This window comes from Lotus japonicus, chromosome 6, assembly GCF_012489685.1.
Source record: "Lotus japonicus ecotype B-129 chromosome 6, LjGifu_v1.2".
Classification (NCBI taxonomy): domain Eukaryota; kingdom Viridiplantae; phylum Streptophyta; class Magnoliopsida; order Fabales; family Fabaceae; genus Lotus; species Lotus japonicus.
Window position 1 is genome coordinate 48,002,008 of NC_080046.1, and position 12,008 is coordinate 48,014,015.

The 12,008-nt window shown below is 36.9% G+C and overlaps 2 protein-coding genes across 2 annotated transcripts; both read right to left on the minus strand.

Annotated features, from left to right (window-relative positions):
• Positions 1-4,393: 4,393 nt before the first annotated feature.
• On the minus strand, positions 4,394-6,559 carry LOC130722479 (glucose-6-phosphate 1-dehydrogenase, chloroplastic-like). The gene is made up of 4 exons (XM_057573222.1): positions 6,370-6,559; positions 5,549-5,684; positions 5,252-5,452; positions 4,394-4,969 (listed from the first exon to the last, which is right to left on the minus strand). Exons 2-4 carry the CDS (start codon positions 5,578-5,580, stop codon positions 4,720-4,722), a joined length of 483 nt encoding a protein of 160 aa, XP_057429205.1. The 5' UTR covers positions 5,581-5,684; positions 6,370-6,559; the 3' UTR covers positions 4,394-4,719.
• A 2,963-nt stretch (positions 6,560-9,522) lies between these two features.
• On the minus strand, positions 9,523-10,978 carry LOC130726412 (uncharacterized). Its single transcript, XM_057577668.1, has 4 exons — positions 10,692-10,978; positions 10,426-10,496; positions 10,244-10,330; positions 9,523-10,058 (listed from the first exon to the last, which is right to left on the minus strand). The coding sequence occupies exons 1-4, from the start codon at positions 10,813-10,815 to the stop codon at positions 9,798-9,800; spliced, it is 543 nt and encodes a 180-aa protein (XP_057433651.1). The 5' UTR covers positions 10,816-10,978; the 3' UTR covers positions 9,523-9,797.
• Between the last annotated feature and the right edge of the window lie 1,030 nt (positions 10,979-12,008).

The window sequence follows — 12,008 nt, forward strand, 5'->3', positions numbered from 1 at the left end:
CGGGATTGTCCCATCTTTCGAGATGTTCTAAAGTGGCGATGAGGTGGGTGTGGTCCCACGCGATTGTCCCGTCCGGAGTGGCGTTAAGTGGCAATGAGGTGGGTGTGGTCCCGCGTGATTGTCCCGTCTTGAGAGACGTTGCTGATCGATCCATTTTGGTAGAAGCATATAGTTGCATTATAGGGAACTAACACCTAACCCTATGTTGTTGGATTTTAGTTATTAGTTTATTGATATCTGATTTGATGTTATATGTTAGGTTGTCGATATTTGAATTGATGTTATATGTTAGGTTGTCGATATCTGAATTGATGTTATATAGATATATGAGTTTAGTTATGTTGTTGGTTTATTTACCATGATAGGTAGTTAAATTTGAATAGCATGATTTTCTCTTTCATACATGGTAATTGTATGGAGTTAACCCTTTCTATTTGCTACTTGTTGTTTGGGCGCTTAACGCTATTAGGCGATGGAGAGCCTTCCGCTGAAGCTTAGCTGTTCAAGTTGGAGACCGTGATCGTGGGCGGTCGAGTAGAGGTGGATGAAGCAGTTGCTTCTTCCTTTTGCTGGACTATGTCTGAGTTTCTTTCCCCCCATCTGAAAACTCTGTTGTTTAAACTTTATCTCCGCCACTGTTCCAGTGAGCGTACTTATTTTGGAAACCTGCTTACGATATTGTATGACACTATTATTATATGTCGGGAACGGGTTGTTGAATAAAGTCTATGTTAAGTATTCAATTATGTTCAGTTGTTTCGAAAAGGAAAAAAAAATATATTGTGTTTTCTCAGGATTACGAAATAGTCCTTAGACTTATTAGGTTACTAATGTGACTCCTCGGTTGAGAAATTGGGGCGTTACACATGTCCTCAGCCACTTTGTTCAGGTATATCTTTCGTTAAGTACACTTACCTTACACTCTCTTGTCACGTTAAATTATTTATGTTTAGTAAACTTTGTTCTCAGCCACTTTTTTCTTATCTAACTTTATCGATATACTCTCAAATGTAGCTCAAGCTAAAGCCGGGACATCCTATGCCAACACTCACTCCCAAATGGAGATTTTTGACCAAAGAACCCACTGACCAATGGAGCATCCCGTATGTGGAGCGTTTGGCTACATTTACGGTAGAATTCATGGCTTGGTTTGATGCTATGGGTGGTCCTCGTGGTCCTCAAGAGAATAACTGGATAGACATCACAAAAGATTAAGACTAGGATTGATGTTTGTTAATTTGTATCTATGACATATGAACCACTAATTAGAAGTTCAAAGTATTATGATTCAGCATTAAACTGTTTGAATATGTGCATTTATCTGTTTCTGCCCTGCAATTTATCTGGTTATGTGAATTTGTGGTTTCTGCCCTGCAATGTTTCTGGTTCTGTCATTTTAACTGGTTAACAGGATTTCAGAATGCCCGTTTCCGAACTAGTTCGGAATACTTATGTCCGAGTTATTACCGTCCCGTAATTTGCCACTCCATGTGTTTTCACCCTTCGGAAGGCTCTATGCACTTTCGGAATCCATGTTTCCGAAATGTTTCGGAAGGCTTCTTTCCATTTGCATACGTGTAATTAAATTTGGCACCCCACGTTTAAACAATCTTCGACAATACGCTTTCCGAGACATTTTAGAATCACGGAATCTGAAATGGTGCTCTTTCTCTTCCTATGCTTCCATGAATTTAGCACCTGTTTTTATAAAACGATTGACATTTCCGGATAGGTGCACCTGAAGAGCGGATAGAGTCTGGTCCCCTCCACAAGCTGACGAACAACACGCATATCGTCTCCCTCGCCCTCACATGTCAGCTTTTCCAGATTCGTCCCAGCGCTGGCAAACTTCAACACACATCGATCGGGGTAACGCATGTCGGTGCCTATAATGGAATGCCACAGACACAGCGCAACGTGATGTGGGTAACAGACCAAAAGTGACAGGTCATCAGGCCCTCCGGGGAAACGGTGCATCTGTCTGGACCGACATCTCATCCCGTTGTGCTCCCTCAAGCTCCACATCCTCCTCAAGCTCCACATCAACCTCAGGCTCCACAACAACCTCAGGCTCCACATCAACCTCAGGCTCTCCTACACCCTGGAAGGGGTGGTCTTGCACATGCTCACTCTCTGCCAAACTCTGAGGAATCTTAAGAGTCACCTCACGAGAAGGCTCAGGGGTCGTCTGACGAGAAGGCTCAGGAGTCATCTCACGAGTGTGGCGATCATCCTCATCTGACGTCCCACCAACATCCTGGTCCTCACCAAATCTGCCTTTGACTCTACGATTACGATTAGAAGCATGCAGGCGTGTGTGGCGATCCTCAACATCCTCCGGGGCTGTGTGGCGATCATCAACATCCTCCGGGGCATCATGGGAGCTCCCGGCAACATGTGATTTCCTGCGCCCTTGGTTCTTCCTCTTAGCCATCTATTAAAAAATAATACTCATCAAATAATTCCAAAAGTATCAATTGAAAGAGAACTAGAAAAGATACAATCAAAAATGGGTACAAATTGAACTCTACATCATCATGCTCTATAATTGTCTAATTGATATGAGCTTTATAACTGAATATTCATGCAATCAGCAAGAGATATGTACCAAGACAGATTATAAACTGAATATTCATGCAATCAGCTGAAAGCTTCAAGAGGCTACAAATATCATACTAGAAGAAACTAAGGTTATCAACCAAGACAGATTATTTACCTCTGATAAACTGAACAGTGATTTCTGTTTGTTCTTTGATGGCAACTCTAATCTTTTCAACAGTTTCCTGATCAGTTTTTGATCATTGAAGAAACCTATACAATTAACAAAGTCCACTACAATGTCATTTGGTGTATATGCATAAGTGACATGTATACATAAACAAAAAAAATTAAGGAACTAGTCAAGCTGGAATATATTATGTTCTGTAATACTCACAGCTATTTACTAGTCACTTGTGCAGGGCGTTGAAACCGTGCATGTGGGCTGATTTACTTCCCTTTCCTGCAACATTTGAAAGATTAGACCATAAGCATGAGGCCATACTAGTAACAGCTTACAAAAAAGAAAGATTAGACCATAAGCATGTCTGGCATATTTTGTTTAAAAATTGCCCTGTAAGTATTACTCTTAAGGCCAATCTATAAACAACAAAGTTATCATGGAGAACAAAGTCAATGAGTGATATATGTACTCTAGTGTAATACCATAAAGGCACGGGTTTGAATTGATATTTGAACTTGAGGGAACAGTTTGAAACATGGCTAAAGTACTAATACTTGTTAATACAGGGACATGACCCATACAAATTATAGACGAGAGAGGAACACCCACATCAATAAGTTACAATGTTACATACAATAAGGACTCTTAGTTTGCATCCAAACAGGATCTTAATCCCACATCACAATACACCTATCTTGATATGCAATGACAAATTATAAAAACCTTCATCAGCATGGAACAGGTCACATATGAATTTGCTAAAGATCAACATTTCACATATGCTACTTGGATAATCTCAAATATGAAAGCCTAACTAAGGGATTAACTTATCTTTTTTTTTAATTAAAGAAACAACAAACTTATGATATAATGGCTCTCCTTAAAATTTCTTCCGCATCATATATGCCTAAACCCCTCCTAAACCGACAAAGCCAGTGCTCATCGCACCCCATCATCATAGCAGTGCTCATCGCACCCCACAATCCACAAAATTTCTTCCTCATCATAGCAGTGCTCATCGCACCCCACAATCCCCAAGAGTTAAGATGGAATGGTATCTCAGCAACATAAATCAGCAGACCAAACCAAACCGCACCCCACAATCCCCAAATCCCTAAAACCCCAAATAACAACCCCATCCCAAAACCGCACCCAACTATTCGAATTTCAAACCCTAATATACGAATTGAAATGAATACAACAACAAGATGATGAAGAAGATGAAGGCTCTTACCTCTACCGTTCCAGTTGACGAAGATGATGAATGCTCTGAAGGTTTGGAGGGGGAAATCGCTCAGCTTCGGAAATGAGAGTCCAAGAAGAGTTTCGGAATGAAATGGAACTGAACCCGTGTTTTGTTTTAATACTAACAGCCTTCGGAACTGTTTCTTTCGAAGCATTTAGGAATACCGGAATCTGAAGACCTTCGGATATCGTTGTTCCGAAAATAAACACGGAGGGACATTATGGTATTTCCCCACTTTTAAGTGGGGTGGCATTTCTAATGTCTGAGGTGGCAAATCCATCGCTCCAGAATGAGACGTATCATATTTCTCAAAGCATAGTCATAGTTTTCGAAACTAAAACTGAATTAGTTTATGTAGAAAAAAAAACCGAATTAGTTTTACAAAACTGAATCAGTATTATCATTTAAGAAGTAATTTAACAGAATTGACAAATTTACACGGTTTTGTTTTTTGACATTCGATTCTCAACTTGGATTAGGGCCATCAAAGAGGTTAGCATACATCTTATAGCAATACATAAGAACTGATATTACCCATATTCCAACTAAAAGTGAGGCACACATTAGCTTAAGTATAGTACATGATAAAGTATGCTACTATGCTATTAGTCCATATGAAACATGTATCTGATTATTCTGTATGAAACTTCTCTTCCAGCCCAAAGGGAGGAAAGCACAAAACTATCCTATATCACAATGAAAAAGAAACTGACAATGAATATTGATGATCATAAGATAGCTCTGCCACTTATCAGTCATCATTACCAGTATCTCCCCATCTTACGTTGTGCTTTGCGGCAAGGTAATGTGCTCCAACTGTTCCTCTGCTACCATAGGGATAGAGCTCTGGAGCAATCTTCTTGTCTTCAATTTCTTTTAGCAAAGGAGTGAATAGTGCCCAAGCAGCATCTAGCTCATCACTGCTAATGAACAACCTCCACTCGCCTTCAACAGCATCTAAGAGTAACCTCTCATATGCATCTGGAATTTCCTTTGGATACCTTCAAGAAATTAGAGCTGCATGTTAACAATTTCATCGAAACATGATTTATATCTCTTCCAATATCATGATCATATTTTTAGCTTATGGATGTTTTATGATTGTTAAGCTATATTTTCACAAGCAAGATCTGTCCAAGTATAATTATGAAGAAAGAAATGTCAAAGAGGATTAACAAGGGACAAGACAATGACTTCTAAATGAAACCTTCCCAGTAATATTGCAGGGGAGTGTAACATAGTACTTTCTCCATGGAAAAAGGGGAAAACACAACTTGTGCTACCTTGCTCGGTAAAGCAAATTGAGGTCACTCCTGTCTAATATCATTCCTAGACCCGGAACTTTGTTGTTGACCGTCAAATATATAGCTTCATCAGGTTGTACACGAAGCACAAGCTCATTTGTCGCCTTATCCATATCAGCTCCAAAATTTCGCTTATACAAGTTACCTGGGACATGTCTGAATGGTACTCTGATTTCTGCACTGCACATTTTTTGGATTTTTTTAATCACAATTCCATAGAATGCATAGAGAATTCAAAAGCAAAGTTAACCTAAAGAAAGAAAGAATATTCCATACCGTTTAGTATGTAGAGCCTTGCCAGCTTTCATGAGAAAAGGAACCCCATTCCATCTAGCATTGTCAATAAAAAGAGCTGATGCTGCAAATGTCGGAGTAAGACTACCCTTCGGAACACTTGGATCATCTGCATAACCTGGATATGATTTACCAGTCAAAATCTAAACAAGAAAAAAGAAGTTTATCAAACCATCAAACATTTACAAGTTAACAGCCAATGTCACTGTACCCTCAGAGACAGAAAAAAAAATAAAAATCCTTAAATTCAGAAACGAGGAACACAGCTGAAAGTTTGAAACAGAAATTTCTTTAAACCTATAACCTCAGCTAAGTCAGAGTTCTTAAGCTCCCCAATAAGCATTATCATGTGCAAATGCAAGAGTTAAATCGAACTAACTTTTAAGAAAAAATTCAATAAACCCTAAGCATTGTCTACTTGAGACCATTAAACCACATTATACAGTCAGATTCTTAAGTTACCATTGTTACACCTTGAAATTGTAATTAAGATCCTTTGGTTTAACATGTCAAACAAAGACTACAATTCAACTCCTCATATAACCACATCCACAATTTACTCCCAAGTGAGCAATAACCACATAATCAACCAGCAACAACATGAAAAATCAGCTTAAGGTTGGACACTTGAACTTAATTGTAAGAAAGAAAGAAAATTGAATTGAATGAATGAACACACAATCCAGAACTCATAATTAAAAGCAATCAATCAACCATAGCCAATCATTGATTTTTTAATTTTTTGGGATCATTCTGTTCAGCAAAAATACAGGAAAATTGAGAATTGGGAAAAGAAGACAGACCTGAAAGAAATCAAAATGAGAAGGTAATTTTGGCGGGAATGCAAGAGGTAGTTAGGGTTTCAACGAAACCCTAGAAATTGGGGGAAATTGGATTTGGTATATTTACGAAAGAACATAGTATGAGGAAGAAGAAGGAGAAGAAGAAGGTGAGAAAGGTAGCGTGAGGAAGAGTTAGTTGGTTGTTTATTAAATAAAAAGTTGAAACTTGGTTTGGTTGGTGTGGAAGTGGTTCAACAATGTAGGGGTCATTATTTTATTTCCATTTTATTTTTTATTATTAAATTAATTACTCACAGTTCAATTGGCAATGCGGGTTAAGTATGTGGGAAGACCTCTCAAATTCGATCCCCACACAATACACTCTGGGAGATGGATAAAGAGCCTTAATCGTGACTAAATCTCGAATTTTGCGTCATTCAAAGGGTGACCGGGTACCGGATGTTTATAAAAAAATTAAGTTAATTAATTAACTAGCCTATTTGTTAAAAAGAAAAAAAAAGTGAGTGGTGGCTTGAAGTTGAATTGAATTGACCTGAGGTGAGTAATTTGGTAGTAGTTGATTGAAGAAGATGCACGCACGCGCCAGAATGAATGAGAGGGAAAGAGAGAGGTGGTTGGCTACTAGTTTGTGACTATGCTATGTGTCATCCTCGTTTTCCAACCTTTCAATTTTTGCTTACAATTCAATTCTAAATAATAAAAAATAGAGGGAATTTAAATTTAGGATTTAAAATGCTTTATCCTAAAACGTGTGATTTTTTTTTATTTTTTTGAAAGTATTTTGTACCTGGAGTTCTTTTTTTTAACTTTAGATGGATCCACTTATTGTAGGAACAATGTCTTCTCAATATTTTTTGCATATCAAATTTTGTAGAATGTAAATTAACCAAAAAAAAAATCACTAAAAGTTTAGGTGATTCGAGCTAGGACATCTCTCCAGAAACAATTTACTTATAGATGCTCTTACAAACTGTCTACTAACATTGTCACCACATCGACAGCGAGAATCAAACACACAACATTTTAAGAGGAAGTGGTCTGTCTTTACCAACTGAGCCAACATATGTTATTTGTAAATTTAACAAATCAATGCTAACATGATGGTTATTTAATATGTATAAAATATTTCAGATAAATAGTTAGTATCAATGAGTTTTTATATTCTCTTAATCTACTGAATAATTCAAAGGTCGAATTTATTGAATTTATATTCTACTATAAAAATGTATTTAACCGGAAAAATTGGCAGATAAGTAAGTTCCTTAACCATGTTGCTAAGGGGTTCAAACATTTGTCGTGTTTATGGAAACACTTGTGGTTCTATAAATGAAATTTGGATCGGTTAGAGACTTAGAGTTATTTGTAAGTCTTCATCTCTCATTTATGCTCTCTTACAATGTCATTAAAATTATCGTCCCTTTCAAAAAATATACAGAATCTCTCATATATAAATATGAATGCATTCCTGGCATGCCATGGAGTCTCGTCCACACAATAATGGCCCACACTCAGTGTAGTGCATGCATGAAATATCTCTGAAATCTCTTCCTATGTGGTAGAGGTAGAAGACCCAATACTTGAAGAAAACCTTCTAAACATGCACTTGGTTGAAAGTATTTGGAAGCATCCCACTCAGATAAATGTGGTTGAGGAAGAGTCACTGTAGGATGTAATACTGTGAACCAAGCCAAGATTTTTGGCTTCTACCTTTGATTTTTGTTTTTGTTTTATTTTCCTCCATTAATCTTCTGAAAGTAAGGTATGCGGCTCAAAATTTGACTTATATCATCCTTTATTCTGCATCGTGTATATTGGAATAATTTCATTTTGTCTTATTTTACGCAACAAATTTAAATAATAGTATTTATTAAGGTTGCCTTTTAACATGGATTCTATGGGAGTGGTGCTAGTGCCACATATATGGCCCCTGAAATATTGACCATGACATGTTTTTAGCAAACTATTTCCCTTTGCACATGTAGTGTTGTATTGTTGAAATATTGCATCATTTCCCCCCTTTGCTTGGTCACGAGGGTCACCAGGTGGGAGAAAAGATTGTCTATAAAATATAGCTTGAGTTGCTATGACGGTTGATTTGAAGTCTTTGTTACATTTGACTTGCCTTGTAAAATTGCCTACTTTATTTTATGAGTTCTTGTATGAGGTTGATTCACTTGATTGGAATTTGGAAGGAAAAATCTTGGAATAAGGCTTATATTGCCTACGATGATGAGTGAAGATGGAGGTAGAAACATCTTGGAACATGTCCCATATTGCCTACGAGTATTAGAAATACAATGAATTAGAAGTGTACAATGACTATACTTTGGTCGTTATTCAGTATGCTAGTCCAGAATCTAAGAACGTTCATTCAACTCTAATTTTTGAAGTCCCTTCAGGGATATTAGTTAAGTACTTAAGCGTGTCTAGAGCATTTGACCCAAAAAAAAAAGGTGTGTCCAGAGCAATTACAATATTGTTATGCCATCTCTCACAATATCTCAATAGCTTTGCTAGAAAAATGCAGGCATACTGTTTCCAACATCACTATTTGGAGCACTAATGTCCTCACCAAATTCTTTATACTCAACTATCACATTGTTGATTCCATCTTTCTCTTCTCTTCCTTCATCTACTACTGCTGCCAAACCATCGTTTTCCTACATCCTACAACTCCAAGGTCAAAATAAAAATGAGGGAGTTTTACATACTTTAACTCCTCCAACACTCAGTTATACACAGATCAACATAAAGGTTTCTAAATATCCATCTCAACACCAATACTTGTTGCACACATTCACTAATTCATCATTGACATCCTTCTAATGGTTAGGAGTTACGGCTACTACTCACCATTACCACAACGAGGTGGGAACTAACAATTTCGCTTTTTAATTTTCACGACAAAGTAGAGATTATTGACAAGGTAGAGATTATGGACCAATGTCTAATGGTTACGACTACTGTTCAATCAACATTCAACACCGCCTTCCTTACCGATGTGCAGAGTGAGCACATCTATGTGGCAAACACCTGAAATTCAGAATCCAAGTTGTATTTAAAAAGGTAAACACAGGATTTTGACTGTTCATGGTTATGGCTGTAAATAACAGGGGAGAGTGGAGAGTGGTAGCAAGAATACAACTGCACAAGTGGCCTCAAAATTTGACTTGTTACCATTAAATATGTTTACATCAGATGACAGTTGAACACTGTAAAGATCATGCTATATTTAGAGCATTTTTTGAAATTCTTCTATAATTGATTCTAAAGTTAAATCAATTACAGAGAAAAGCTTATGTGAATAGATTCTGGTGTCAAAATTGATTCTGAAGAAGAAAAGCTTGCAAACATGCTATGATAAAGGTCTTACACAATGACAAATGACTCATCTCTATTTTCCTAAAACACTATCCACAATGATGCACTCAGTGCCGGTTCTTACCAGCACCTTTTTTACCATGTTTCATCCCACCTCCTTTCATGTTCCCTGAGTTAAACATACTGGTTCTACTAGTATCATGGTTTTTTGATGGTCCTGCTGAGTTTAACAAATGCTTCACGTCGAGTATGCCATTTCTAAAACGCCCTTCACTTGCCTTCAGACCCCTGTTCTCAGGCTTGTGCTTCCCAACTGATTTTTTATTGCTACCACCAAGCTTCCCCCCAAATCGTCCAAGAATCATATTCTAAAAGCCAGAAGTGAGACAGATAAGTATAATAACGAGATTAAGTAATGATTGGAAATTCTTGTATAATTGATTCTAAAGTCAAAATTAGTTTTAAGGAGAAGCTTGTGTAAGTAGTTTCCTAGTGCCAAAATGAATTGTGTGGAAAGAGAAGTTATAATGGGATGCTATTAACAATTACTCACCTCTTGGAGCATTTTCTGCTCCCTCTCCTTTTGCTTCTTCATCATCGGCCGTGCCACACTTAAAGGTAATCTCTGATTCTTAGGGGGCTACATATGGGAAAATGAAATTTGTGTCATCAGCATCCTGGTAAAATACTATATTTACATGATATAGAAAAGAGAACATCAAGGATAGTCCTGACCTTCCCACCAAGAGAAACAACCTTGTTATTTTCAATTTTCTTGCGCTCTTTCCATGCCATATGCGAGTAGCCTAAACAATGAATATGCAAAATCAGAAAAATCGCATCACTTAAGGTTTATCCGAAGTGTGATTAACAACAGAAAGCAAAGTGAAGGAAATACATCAATTAGCAGCTGAATCTGAACATGCTATGAGTATCTTATACTAATTTGACATCATTCAACGCATGGGAATTAACAAAAACATTCAAGGAATGGGAATTACTGAAATTTTGGACATCTTTCATGATGGACCTAATGTCCATTTGTTGTTCCAGCATGTTGGAATCTTCTTTGGGAGGTCCATGTCCGTGAGCTAGTTTCTTCTTTTTGTCGAACATCTTTCCCATTACTGTGGATGAAGCGATAGGAAACCTTGCTACCTGTGGCTGTGTCAGTGTGTTGAATAATGGAAGAGTGCAGATAGCAACGATGGATTGAGATTGAAATTGAAATTAGGGTTTGGCACGATGGATGAGGAGTGGAAAAGGATTAGGGTTGGTTTGGCACACGATGAATCTAAATAAGGCTATAGTTTTTCTTCCCTTTTTTAAAAATCCAAATAAAATATTTTCGATTTTTTTATTTTAATTTTAAAGATCTTAGTATAATATTACTTGATCCAAGTAAATTTTAGACATGATAAATTAAAAAATATATATTTAAAACTTTACAAACATAAAGTTTTCCGATGCAGCAAAAAAAGAAACATGCATATATAAGTAGGAAGAGAAGAAGAAGTGAAAAACAATAGTGAAATACAACAAATGGTATAATATGAAAAGAGATATAAAAAGTAAAAAAAAAAAAGTGACAAGAGAGATGTCAACACAACGGATTGATTCAATTCATGTTTGTGGTAAAGTAAAATTTAAACTAATATATGGATTGGTTTTGCTTGTCGTAAAGTAAAATATAAACCATGTCAAATTATGATATGTCTTTCAAATATGCAGGCTGATGACTTCATATTCTTGTCAGAATCAGATTATGCCTGTGTTAGAGAACATTTTCTGGTCATGGAGAAAACAATCCTGAGTATACCTCTCCCAGACCTTATGTGTCTTGTTCGGTATATCATAGTCTCTACTTCTACTCTCAAAGATAAAAAAGGTAAAATTCTTATAGCTGGTTGTATGATTTTTCAAGTGTGACTATGTTGTGGGGAATGCACTAATTAGTTGCTAAAGCTACTGTGATTTAAATACATTTAGATTTTTAATCAGTGCTGTTGTCTGACGATAAGTAATCTTTATTTATGCTGCAGGGATTGTGCCAAACTCATGAAAATATGTTGCCCCGGTCGCAATGCTGATGCTCTCAGAATCCAGCTAAATATCGTTCAATGCAGTCTGCAAGAACAGATTCAAATCTATCCCATATACAATGATTAGTTGTTACAATTGTCTGGTGCATTTTAGTTAGAGCACAACTTTCATGAATCTATTAGCTTCTGTTTGCATGTTCTTTCTAAAGTGTGAGATTAAAGTTTTGAATTGCTATGCACATATTGAGGGCATTCTGCCAGTACTCAGGAATCAAG

What these genes read in the sequence shown, in the direction of transcription:
- LOC130722479 (XM_057573222.1), bottom strand. Translation starts at nt 5,580, where the DNA reads ATGAAAGCTGGCAAGGCTCTACATACTAAACG. An exon ending in AAGGCTCTACATACTAAACG is followed by an intron (nt 5,453 to 5,548) that starts GTATGGAATATT and finishes AAAAATGTGCAG; the next exon opens with TGCAGAAATCAGAGTACCAT. An exon ending in AATTTGCTTTACCGAGCAAG is followed by an intron (nt 4,970 to 5,251) that starts GTAGCACAAGTT and finishes AATTTCTTGAAG; the next exon opens with GTATCCAAAGGAAATTCCAG.
- LOC130726412 (XM_057577668.1), bottom strand. Translation starts at nt 10,815, where the DNA reads ATGGGAAAGATGTTCGACAAAAAGAAGAAACTAGCTCACGGACATGGA. An exon ending in GAAAGATGTCCAAAATTTCA is followed by an intron (nt 10,497 to 10,691) that starts GTAATTCCCATT and finishes TTCATTGTTTAG; the next exon opens with GCTACTCGCATATGGCATGG. An exon ending in AGCAGAAAATGCTCCAAGAG is followed by an intron (nt 10,059 to 10,243) that starts GTGAGTAATTGT and finishes TCTGGCTTTTAG; the next exon opens with AATATGATTCTTGGACGATT.